This window comes from Nothoprocta perdicaria, unplaced genomic scaffold, assembly GCF_003342845.1.
Source record: "Nothoprocta perdicaria isolate Ctin4 unplaced genomic scaffold, notPer1 scaffold_155, whole genome shotgun sequence".
Taxonomy (NCBI): domain Eukaryota; kingdom Metazoa; phylum Chordata; class Aves; order Tinamiformes; family Tinamidae; genus Nothoprocta; species Nothoprocta perdicaria.
In genome coordinates this window covers 931,903-945,128 of record NW_020454705.1, presented here as the reverse complement: position 1 = coordinate 945,128, position 13,226 = coordinate 931,903, and the positions used below count along the sequence as shown (strand labels likewise).

General features: G+C 37.1%; 1 protein-coding gene across 1 annotated transcript in view; it reads right to left on the bottom strand.

Moving 5' to 3' along the window:
• RDX (radixin) overlaps window positions 1-12,721 on the bottom strand; it is a 38,802-nt gene extending 26,081 nt beyond the window's left edge. Inside the window, exons 1-2 of the mRNA XM_026035003.1 lie at window positions 12,667-12,721; window positions 6,162-6,235 (exon numbers count right to left, since the gene is read on the bottom strand). Of these exons, the coding sequence (XP_025890788.1) occupies window positions 6,162-6,173 (12 nt within the window). The 5' untranslated portion in view covers window positions 6,174-6,235; window positions 12,667-12,721. The remainder of the gene's footprint in view (window positions 1-6,161; window positions 6,236-12,666) is intronic.
• Window positions 12,722-13,226: the final 505 nt, after the last annotated feature.

The following is a 13,226-nucleotide window of genomic DNA, read 5'->3' as shown; positions in this document are numbered from 1 at the left end:
GCTAAACCGGCAGCAGACTTCCTAAAGGTTCAGTAAAAAAGATATGTAGAAAAAAATAACTTCAAATGTCATCTTCTAAAAACGGGCTAACTGAAACAAATAATAACAGATGTGATATGGAGGCAAAACTAACCACCAGCTGTACAGGCTGGAAGCTRCTAGATGCTATCGTTTCCGGTGCAGGCTACCAAGAAAGTCTCAAATAAAAGGGATAACATTAAAATGTTACTTTTTATGATCTCTCTGAAACRCTCAGAAAAGTTATAGTGCTCTTAATTAAGTGTATCATTCACCCTTTCTGGATATTCGGGCGTATTTAAATTGTGGCATACAAAGAGTGAGCTTTTATAGCTCTATAGCTTATTGCTACAAAGCTGCAGTTACCTCTGGGCATGCAAAATTAGACAGCTACTTTTGRCAGAGCCTGGGACAAACACAAGAAGGGTTACTTGTCTAGCCCAAACCTGGCTCACACAGCTCTCAAACCTATGTTTTCAGTTACTTTTCATTTAGCAAAATAAAGCTAACAGTGCATTTTAAGGAAAGTAATGGGGAATGCACAGACTTGTCTAGAAAACAGTCACACGAGAGGCTCCCACAGAGTAAATAAGGCAGGGAGCTGAGGAAGTGCAAGAAGAGAAGAACGTCCCACATAGGCACKGGTGGAAACTGGTGGAACTGGTGTCATCGACTGCTTCCAGCTGCATGGAACCACGCTCCTAATAGAGCCCTAAGGGGGAATCACCCCAAACAGAAATTACACAGGCACTAACCCGGACCCTATTTGCTCTGTGCTAACTTTCCCACATAAATACTGCAACATAAAGGATCTCCTACAATTTCCTCTAGCAAACACTGGAAGGCTACCACGTCTCCTACCACAAGACCTGTTTTATGTCAACTTTTCAATGTAACTTGTCACTTGTCTTCAGAAGTCACTACAAAATATTAAGACCGACCCAGGGAACTGCTGCAGCTCATTTGGTATATTCACTAGGTACCTTCATACATAACTCACTTTCTCAATTCAACTCTCTAGAAGGGTCTACAAAATCACAAGCATGTCTGAGCAAATATTGTTTTCTAGAAGTTAAATATCTTTTGGGAATGGTCAGGTTTTTTGATTCTGCAATCTAATTCTTAGCACTAAATATTTTCTTTGGCTAGCTACTTTTAAGAGTCAATTTTATAAACAAGGCCACTATAATAATGTATAAAGTATACCACGAAGGTCAGTACAGCATAAGTTCTGCTGGAGAATTATGAAAACCATATAGCAAAGCTCTGTGTTAGAACAGTAAATCTAGGTAGCTCATAGTTTTAAAGTCATTAATTAGCTTAGATTCATTAGCCTATCATTAAYAGCAACTCCACTGCTAAGCAAGTGACCAGGGACAAGAAACTCTCCCTCTCTCATGCATTAAAACCCTTGCCTAATAATAATATTTTGCCTCTGAGCATCAGAAACAGTGATTTCAGTTTATCTTTGCCCTATCAAACTTGTTTCCCAACACCTAAGCACAGCAGAGGGGAATGTGTATGCACATGTATCTTGATAATTCTTTGTGAAGGAAGCAACTGATGTTTCAATGATGTGAGCTGTGGCAAACCTTCTCCTATCCCAAAACATTTAATCTGAATATTTATAAAAAGCAACGTATTATATTGATTTATCAAAACTAACAAAGGATAAGGTAGAGTGGCTGAACGAGCAGATATTTCCATATGCACATACTAAAATCATGCATTTATATGGCAGTTATTTTTGTTGCATATTTTCAGTGCTTTATGGACTTTTAAGATTTCTACAATTCCTTGTAATATTCCTTCAACTTTGTACAATTTAACGGGACATTACACATTCATTGCATTAACTTTTGGGCCTTTCCTCAATCTTGGATATGTTCTTCAGAATATGCACAACAATACTGTTTAGCTTAATGGTCATGTATTAAATATCTTCATCCTATCAGAGAGGAATAGTTACTGCAGTTGAGCCATCAGCTGTAGAGATTAATTGCAGCACTTCAGTTTTCGTTATGAAGCCCCAAACTGCATCATTACCAATAAGCAGGAAAAAAACAAGAAAATCTAAAAAGGATATTGCCTGAAAAGAAGATTTCAGTAGCTTTGTTTTTGTTTCAATAAACACAATATTAATCACCTTTAAAAGCCATAGGGACTAGTCCTATTCTAACTTAAAATAAAATTACATAGAGCAAAAAGTTTCTTCCAAGAGCTTCTTCACACTAGTTCAGCTGCCTACTGCCTAATATCACACATATATATTAACATATTTGTATGAAGGAACAGCAGCATATTGTAGCAGCAGCCTCAGTGCACATATGTGAAGAGACACAAGGATGGAAAAAAACAAAAACAAGATAAGGAAATAGTAAGAATTAAACATTCTTAAGTAAGAGTGTTTACATTCTTAAGTAAGAGTGTAACAACAAGAATTAAACATTAGGATCGAAGGCTACAGAGTAACAGCATGTGCACTTTGCCAGCAGTCAAGTCAAAGGAAAACAGTTCTTAAAGTAGTTATAGTTTTCCATTTACACTGTAGGAAAAAATCAAACTAATCCAAATTATTGCACTATGTGCTGGAAAGTTTTTCCTGTAAACCAATAGCATTTCAGTGAATTTATAGTGTCCTTTCACTACTTTACAGAGTTAATTTTATAAATAATATTTTTAATATATTGTTGCACAATTGCTTCTTCTGGACACACAACATCCTAAAAAAATGTTRAAGAATTAAGAACTTTTTGTAAACGTCAGTCACTTGGACATTTAGGTCTGTTGCTATCTAAGTGGTTTCTCTTTCATGTCTTTGAGTAGGGCAGGAAGACACTCAAAAATATTAGCAAAAATAGTTGATAATTTTAACTCCTTTTACACCCTTTAAATGCAACCAATATTTCACTCAATTAAATGTAATCTTCTTAGCCTATGAAATGATTAACAGTTATGTAAGTGACGGTGCCTAATTTTAGCTTCCATGCTTCTATTTTTGGTGCTGATCTGAGAGAACAGCATACATCTGAGAAACATTTTGTATCGGCTCATTTAGGAAGGCAGCAAATAAGATTCACCAAAAAAGCTGTTCTTCAGTGAGCAGAGAACTAAACACTTAAAAAAAATCCTACCTAATTAGTAGTTTCAGCTTTGATTAAAGCAATAAAGACTTAATTAAATACTGAGGCTTATATATAAATAAAAAGATGGGTCACAACAGAAGCTAAAAGAGACTTAATCTTGTACTGCCAGGCAGAAGGAAGAATTGTCAAGATTGAACTATTTTTGATGTTTCATTTTAAAAGATAGAAGAGAAAGTCATTTTCTTTTCAATCAAGACAAAATATGATTTTCTATTGAAGCAAACTAGGTGATGCCTCTAATAGATTTTTTCTGATATGTTTTTTATTGCACTAAGGTCTCAAGACAATATTTAAGTCACTTTGACTCCTTCCAAAACAACCTTTTCACTCAAGCTTTGTAACCTAATAGCTTGTGGGAGACAAAAATCCCAAACATGTGAGAACAGTGAACTTCTACCACTTCTAGGTATCACTTCTGGTACCATGAACTATGAACCTTATTTCAGAAGACAACTTAACTTCTGGAAAATTAACCATTAATGAACCATCTTAACCATTCTGTGATTCTGTGAAAAKGTAAAAGATCTTTGCTTTCAAATTCAGTACGGTAAAGTCCTTTAACAGTCTCCATTCACTTAGCTTCAAAGTAAAAAAACAGTGAAAACTAAATCTATTCTACTAATTTTCCTGTGATTCAGTGTCAAATTAAACCAATCTGACTTCATTATTTGCTATGCATATCAAAATACAGCTTTATTCCAAATTGTGGAGAGATTATTAATAGCTACACTGCTCAGGTGCACATATTTATAAGAGCAAGCAATTTGTCAAAAAACAACAGGATAATTTTTACAACATTTGGAGAAAAAATGCTTAGTTTTCAGGTTAAAAGACCTCTAAAAATATCTCAGTAGAACACAGATTGTTTTACTGTACAGCTTTAGAAAAGAAAAGGAGTTAAAATGCAAACAGTTTTTGAAATGAGTGTCTGCAGTAAGAGCCCTTCTCTCGCCCATACTATTAAACCTGAGCAGAAGAGCAAGGCCTGAAGAACAGTACCAGATACASTAAACAAAACCAACAACTGGGCTCTTCCTGTCATGAAAACACAGAAAAAGCTTCAAAACAGTCGAACACTTAAGAAGCAATCAGAGCAAAAGCTGACTTCTGAGTTCACAGGTTCATAGGTATGGTTAATGAATCATTTGGCATGTAGGCTACTACTTCATTTAGTGGTTTCAAATAAGTACAACAACTTGGATTTTATGCGGGGGGGGTGGGGCAGAACGCATATACGACATTTTCAAGAAAAAAATATCAATTTCTTAATAGCTCCTTTCACTTTTTTTTTTTTCCTCTCCTCTCTCCTTCCTCTCTCCTCTGAATCTCCCATGTCACTTGGCCACCAGGAAGAAAAACCCACTATATGAAAGCTCTTATATAAAGCCTCTCATAAATGAAACACTTGGCATGAGTCCAGTTTCTTTCCTGAGATCTRGCAGCTAATTTCCATTCCTGAAGTAGACTGTGACCCCCCACCACTTTCCGCAATCTCAGTTCCGAGCARACTGCTTCTCTTCTGAGTCATTCCAAAGCTACATTTGCTGGAACTCTCTTGGGTGCCTAAAGCAGAGGGATTGTTGCCTGCCTTAAGTTTCAAGCTTCTGACCCCAAAGGCTAAGAAGGGGCAGCCTAAGGCTCCCTTTTCTTATAGTAACCCCTTTTATGCTTTCATTAGTCTGTATATAAGGGGATGATTTGCGGGGCTTTCAGAACTACGCAGCCTCCTAGTAACTTTCCTCATTCTTAAAATACATTTTTCCTGTTGAGCTCTACTAAAGGCACCACCCCATTAACATGGCCAGGAGTCAATGGTCAGAAAATAGTATGCCACTAATCCATTTTTGTACTCTTAAGAGTCCAGCTCTCTTTAGGAAGTGGGCAGAATATGAATAATTATTTTGAAGTTCATAAAATGTCAATATGCTGCCCCCATTCAGGAGGAGAAGATAAAAATCACAGAAAAAGTGATACGGTCAGTGGCAGCCACCCGATCGAAGCTCAGRACAGAACTTGGTCCTGGGATAGTCCAACACTTAAGTTATTGATCAAGCTGCATCATTTCCGAATACAGGCATGGAATTCTGCCTATTTACATAGGTAATTTTTGATTAGTAACAAAAATCTTATATGTCTGAGAGTCCATAGAGCTATGTGCACACATACACATTTATGATTAGTAATATATATTGCCCTCTTCCTAAATTGGAAACTCAGTAAATAACAAAAGCTTGACAGCTATTCCATAAATCACATCAACTCCATAAAAATCATCTCCAGTTCCCTCCTTTCACTCATAGGACTAAAGGGAAAGAAACTACCAAAAACGTCACTGAACATGTGGCAGATGAAATCAAGTTCTTCATTTTACATAAATGGCAGAAGAATCATGTGGCAGAATAACAATTTCCTCAAAGAATTATAGAACAATTATTGAAACAGGACTGAGATAGAAAACACACAAACCCTTATTTCAGCTGAGAAGTGAATGGGAGATGACAAAAACTGCTTGTTTCCTTCCTTCCTATCCTCTAGATCGTATCTTCTAACATGGTTAAACTACCACCTAGAYGGGCCCTGTTGCTATCACTAACTCATTACATGTGTGCTGCCCTTCCCTCCAAATCCTACAGCAAATCCTTCCATTGACTCTACCAGACGTTGAGTCAGGCTCAAAGTATGTCCCCATTAACCACCGTATGTCATCTCATCTCAAAATAACAATTCCTGAAAAGCCACTCTTCCTGCCAGCCAAATGGTGAGCATTATGGTCAGTACTGGCCACCTCTACATGCACTGCACACAACTCCCCGCTGTGCCAGGATTTCTTGACCCTTTTATTTTTTTACACATGATACTAAATTCCCTGAGCTCCAGACAGATGCAGCTGACCAGGTCTCAKGAAGTCTACTAAAGACAGAGTCAAAAACATTAGAACTGATCACCTACAAAAAGTAAAACACCTGTTATAGTCTAGGTAAGAAAATAGCTACTTACTGGTTTCGGCATTTTTGTTGTTTTCTTTACAGTCTCCTGTCAAATAAAGTCTTCTACAAACTCTTTGTCCCCTTCTGTCAAAAACAAATATAAAAGGCTTGTTTTAAAATTACTCATAACAGAGTTCATGTACATAAAAGCATAAAGTACAAATTCCAAATCAGATAAACAAGTGCTCTGCATGTACAAAATATCCCTCTCAGTAGATAACATCAATATAAAGCAACAGAGAAATTCAGTACCAGAAGCTACAATATCTAGAAAGTTCTATTCCCTCTAGTTTTAGTAGAACCCTATTATAGTAATGTTAGAATAAAGTCTCCCAAATGCTACACATTCATTTAAAAACTTTCATAATAGACATCTTATAGCACTAAAAACTATTATGCTAATTGAGAGAATTTGGTAAATTTGTACAAGGAACTACAAAACTGTAGTTTAATCCACCAACTCCATTCCAAATTTAAGTATCATGAAAATGACGGAGTAACATGATCTTTAAAATCTAAATTGTATTTCATGCCTATTAAAGCATTTGGTTAACTCAGAGAATGTACAATGTGCTATTTTTTTTTTGCCGGAGGGGAAGAAAAACGCAAGCACACCAATATAGTAAAAAAACAAAATTTGCTTTTCTTAATAACTAGAACTATTTGTCTACCTCCTCCCCCCCCCCCCCCCCCCTTTTTTTTTTTAACAAAAGGCTACAACCTTTGGCTGCCTGGTAACAGAAATGTTTACTACTCTATTCTGGAAGCTCCAAATAATTTTTGCAAGATATAAAACCCTCTGTTTGCAGTTTTGTTAGCAGGCAGCATCTTTCCTCTGCACAATTCAGCCTGAGAAAGGATATGCAGTTATTTACCTTCTTGGCTGTTTTTAAAGCAAAGATCTTTATGACTCTGACCTTTTGCTAGTCTTTAAAGGGTACCAAAAGTAGCATTATCTGCAAAAATAATACTGAGCAGAAAGAGTTACACTAGGGAAAAAAAAAAAAAAAAAGAGATAGAGAAAATAAGTCAGCACAGTTTGAGACTCCAACATTGTAATTCCATGGCCATCTCAGACAGAAATTTTTCATAAACGTTGAAGGAAAAGGTTTAAGAAATAAAAGCAATATTGGAGTCATTTATCAAAACTCAAACTTCTGTATAAGTACATGATTTTTCGTTCTTAAAGATTCAAGTAAGTACACCATTACCCATATATAAAAAAGTTATTTTCACTTCTGGACAAAAAATATACTAAATATGAGAAAGATCTGTGCAGCAATTCATGGTGCAATAGCAGGGTGGGGTTTTTTTTTTTTTTTTGTCTTCTCGTTGATCTGCAGAGCTACATTTGAAAACAGACAGTGGAGAAAACAGGCTATGGATGAAAAAGGAATTAAAATGTTGCTGTCAGGTTAAAAAAAGACTCTAAAAAATAAATAAAGATTTAGTGTTGTAATATAGGTACAGAAAAAAAACTTATTTAAGAAAAACCGGCTGAAGATATAACATGATATCCTCAATGTATATTCAAAAATTAACACAGGACAGCTACACAGATCTAGTAGTAAATTCGTTGAGCACAAGGACAATTACATTTTAAAACAGTTTTTAGATATAGAAGACATTCTCAAGCACTGGAAAGTATCAGCAAGGCTAGTTCACTATTCTAAGACATAGTTCAATACATTATTGAGAAAATACAAAATTCCTCTGTGCTTTTCTGCAACTTATTTTCAAAATATTTCAAAGTCACCAAGAAATGTTTCAGGAGAAGGATTTTTCTGTAAGGTCTTCTGGATCTTTTCATAGAATTTAACAGCAGATTTTCACTTCACAGAAGAGCTGCCTTGCTCTTCTCCCTGCTTTCYCTAATGCACACCTCAAAACATTTCTAGAGACTAATACAAACCAAAACTAACTAATCAACTGTCTTGGCTCTAACTACGGCCATCAGTGAGTAGGACTCTGATATGTAGCAATCCCTATGATGACCTTTTTGCCAGTAGCATCTCAGTGCTAGCAAAACTAAAGGCAGATGGAAGGCCTAGAGTGAGGGATCGAGTTAATTAACAATGTAAAAGTTAAATTAGATTCTCACCTACCATAAGTGTGGCAACCCAACAGCCCAAAAGGAATAAATAACAGACCCATTATCCATACAAATATAACTACAGTACAAACACACAGAAAGAGGTATCTAAAGTAAATCCTTTTCTTCAAAAGCAAAGTTAGTATTTCTCACTAGAAATTCTCTGAAAACTTCAATAAGTCTGAAAACCATCTTTCAATACAGCACCAAAAAGCAGTCTACACAGCAGGCTTGTGAAGCAGTATCTCTTCATGCTATTTTTCCTACTTTAAGTTTCCTCAATTTATTACAATGATCACAAGTAATTGACATATAGATCAATTAGCTTAATGCATTCCATTATAATCACATGTAGATATGATACAATGGAGAAAAAATTTATTGTGAACTATGCAAAGCAGAGAGACAAAGAAAAAAGAAAGTTAAAGCTCCTAGTACTAGTTAAGTCAGGTCTCCAGGAGACACACAGCAGCAAAGAGGAGATCCGTGTTAGCAGTGAATCACTCTCTGAAACCGTTCCCAGCAGAGCACATCTATGAATTTCCAAGACAACTGTGTCAGACTCTCCTATATTTTATAATTGCAGAACCTTCCACAAATAYGTCCTGAATTTTGCTTCTGGTTTTACCCAAACATTTTGCTAGTCTACAACCAACTAATCCTAAATTACTTATTTAAAAATGTACTTTAAAATTTCAAGGCAGTATTTTTTTAATCAGAAATGTGACTACACTGTCATCAAAAGTAATCAAATCACAGACAGTAGACACATAATTTAACCGAGTTTGCCAAATGAATATTTATCATTTATATGACAAAGCACTAGCTAAAGTAAGAATCTTGTTGAGCAAAACCCAATACAAATAAATAACATCACTGCCAGTCCCACAGTTCTTACAAATCTACCTAACTGTAACAGCAAACAAGCAACAGAAGAGATCTATCAATCACATCATAGCTCAGGTATTTTTGAAGTGTTTACTGCAATATTTTTCAATAAAAGTTCATTTAAAACCCTGTCATTTCATTTCTTAATAAAAACAACACATTTCATAAATCTTTGCTACAGATTATTTCTCTAAGATCATAAAGTCTGTATTATGATGAGAAGGCTGTATGATGATGAGAAGAATCAAACTAAAACATAATCTAGATACTAGCGGAAAACAAAAAAAAAAAAGATGGAAATAACAGCCATGGCACAGCACAACTGTCTGCATCTGCATGTTTTCACACTCAGAGTGTTATGCAATTTCAGAACAGGCTATTCRCATAAGATCACTGCAACCACATATTATTTCCATACAAAATTAAGAATTTCGCAGAACTTAAGCCTATGCAAAATTTCAAAAAAAATAAGCAGTGAAAAGAAAAACAGCACCTATCTCTCAATTACTGGCACCAGCTAACATTAAAATAAAACAAATGCCAGAAAAATACTAGCCCAAAGAAACCAAAGATGACTGCCAGGCAAAACACTGTGCATCTCTACTATTATTACTGGAGTGGGAGTTCATCTCTGCCTCTTATGCATTTCCAGGGAAATTTAAATTTAGTGGATGCAAGCATTTCAAATGTCAGGCTCTGAAACAATTAGATATACTTGTTCTTAACACCAATGTCAAATTACATTGCAAATAGAAGAAAAAAAAAAAAAGCAGCTAGCCATGATCAGGAACTATCCTGATATTGCTTCCCACATTCTGGAAACAGTTTGTGACTTACTGCACACGAAGCCTTAGTATTTTGGCATTTCTGCTCCTAAGGGTGCCTCATCCAAGGCAAGATTTAGCAGAGTTCCTAGGGCTACCTCACTCCAGCGCTCGGGACCTTTGCAGGACACACTAGTGGCACAGGCTCCGAGCCAAAGAGCCAAAATGTGACCTGGCTCCACGTGACGCGCAAACAAAAAAGTCAGTCAGAGCTCAAAAACTCTCTTACAATGCAGAATTATGATTTAATTGATTTCACTACAAGTCAGAGAGGTTTTGAAATCATTACCATCCACGTTTCTAGTTATGCCACAGAAGCCAACAAATAAATCAATTGTTGACAGATGACAAAGAAAGCTTTTCTTCAGGAAATGATGGCACATAATATGCTCGATGACAAAATTCTGTGAAATAATTTACACAGCAGCTGTTTTCAAAAGAAACACTCATATACAGACACGGGCCTGAGGTCAGGCAAGTGAGGGACTAGAAGGCAGAAGGCCTGAGCAGGACAYCTGCCTGACAGAGTGAATCCTCAAAGCAGGATCCCCATGGACAACTTAGAGCTCCTCGAGAAGCCACCTCCTTGGCAGGGCAACTCCTAAGCTCTTCCTATAAAAAGGAAGTTCATCATCTGCTTCCCTTCACACACATGGTGGGAATGAAATACCCTGGCTTTGGGTATGGCAGTGCAACACTCTCATCCATTTATTTATAGCAACTTACCTAAAATATACTTCCCCTCCCCTTCAGATTCCAAGCCATTCCAATTTCTGCAATACCCAAGAGTTTTAAGTTTCGGGGAGGTGGCAATAGGAAGCTCACAGGTACCTGTACAGCACCTGAATAACAGATTTCAACTTTGTGCAAAAACGTCTCAACTCCAAAGCAGCCTTTGAGCATCAGCAGGGCAATCGCCTTTTCCACTGCCCTGGGCAGCTCCTAATAACACCTTTTTTCGAGTCTGACGGAGAAGTYCATGTGCCACAAACTTCAGGTCTGCACCCACCACTCAGGCAGATGATGGAAGGTCTGCACAAATGCTTGAGACAGACACAAACCATAGGAGAAACTAACCCAATCTATCTCATTAAAAATGAAGCGGAGAAAATAAAAGTACTATAATAAACCAATAATAACCAAGAGGTGACTGGCACTGGATCTCTTATATAGACTTTTACATACTCATCTTCTTTCAGTTCTATATCTTTATCTCCTTAAAGCTGCCATTTCCCCCAACTCTCCACCAAAAAAAATCTGAGAAGGATTGCCTGAAAATAATTACAGCATATCCAATAAAATTATAATGAATTAAACGTATTTCAGAAGCTGAATACGTGCCAAAGAGCATGAAGCATTAACCCTCATCTGGAGTTCTCAAGCCTTCAGAAGTACAAATGAAAACTTGGCATCTGCCACACAGCAGTTAAACGAAAGCCAGTACAGACCAGCCAAAGAATATTCATGTGATAATTATACAGAATATCTGTTTTTAACTGGCTAAATTTTAATAYAAAATGTATTATTATATTTAGCTAATCTTTTCATTTTAACTTCAAAGCTTGGCTTCAAAAATACCCAGAATTGTACAATTTAGAACAGTCGTAGGATTTTGAAGTGTTATACAATGGCAAAATGTCCAATCTTCCCCTGCCCATTTGATATACAAGTAAAAACGGAAATTAAGCTACCTGACTGATACAAGGATTCCATTTCAATTAAAATTTCCTCTAAAGAACAGTTGGAAAAAATATTTTATGAATAATCTGGTTATGTCATAAAATAAATGCCTAACTCTGAAATGGGCTATATTCAGGATTTGGTTACATTTTAGAGCTAWCTTCTTAAAATAAAGAAAAAGTATGAATGAACTTGCCACTCTCAGTCTTCAGATACATTAGTTACAGCTCTTTAATCAAAATGCTCTGGTGTGAAGATTATTAACCTTCTTTTGGGGTCAACAATTTTTTTTTTCTTCCTTGTATTACATGACTTGAAGCTTTCACTTCATAGACTTTAATAATCGTCTAAAGATCAAAGGGAAAAAAAAGCTTCTGAATTTGAAGCATGATTAAGAATTAGTCTCCTGGTAAAGTTACCTTGAGGATGCAGCCTTTCAGTGTCGAAAGAGTTTACATAGGTCTATCCAGGTCACTTACTCCAGAGCAGGCTCACAAGGCGTGTGGGATACAGTCAGCGCTGTTTTATACAGCAGTATCTTTCAACAATCAGGACTTTCTTCAGAAGTTTCTATAAAGCTCTGTTTACATTTGCAGACTTGAAAATCCTCCCTTTCCTGTATTCCCACACACTTCTAATGCAATACAAAGTGGTATTACAGCTTTGATGTATTTAACACATCCTATACAAAGGAGAGAGGCCTCCAACAACTCCCCTCTCTCGCTTCAACTCTGAGCAACAAATGAAGATGGTGGAAGAGAAGAARATATCCATATAGCTATTTAAATAAAGCAAGTTATTTTAGGCATTATTTACCAGAAAATGCCTTTTGCTGTCATAACAGCTAGATTTCTTACCTGACTAATCCCACATCCTGCAGGTGGACCCATAATCTCACTCTCTTTATAGTTCTGCCTAATTTCTTGTGAACCGACTTTACGGGTAGCTCTAAACACTCCCAAGATCTGCAATTTTTTCTTTCGCACATCAGAAGCAGCCAGAAGTCCCTGTGCTTCCCTACAGACACTTACAGCACAGAGCTCCTCGTGGATGGAACTCAAGGATAATTCTCTGGACAGCTCCTGAGAGGTCACTCCACTTCCATTCCTGTGTTTATTTATCTTTTAAACAGTTTAACTTCTGCTCTCCGCCTGACAGACGAGCGGTGTCTCTCTGGCACAGAACMTGAAAACATGTCATTGTCCTGCTACTGCCATTTGCTTATCTGGGAACAGCACAGTGCCCTAGAGTTTATTTTTCTCAYGGCCTCTCTTACACTAAAATCAATAATCCATAAAGTGCTATAAGACTGTAACTTCTTCTAGTTTTCTCTCATTCTTAGGAAGGGCACAATCACCCATCACAGAGGTTTAATGCTGCTCTGTATGAGGGCCTGGCCTTCCTGCACACGCTGCCCGGCTGCCCTGGGCCGATGGCACCAGTGACACTTCCAGGTCTTCTCCACACGGGAGGAGATGTCGTGTCCCCCAACGCTTGTGACATGGCAGCTACCTCTGAGGAGGGCACTGCGACCTGCCTGGGCCTGCCACGAGCCGCTCGCACAGAGGTAACGCTCTGGACGGCAACTCCC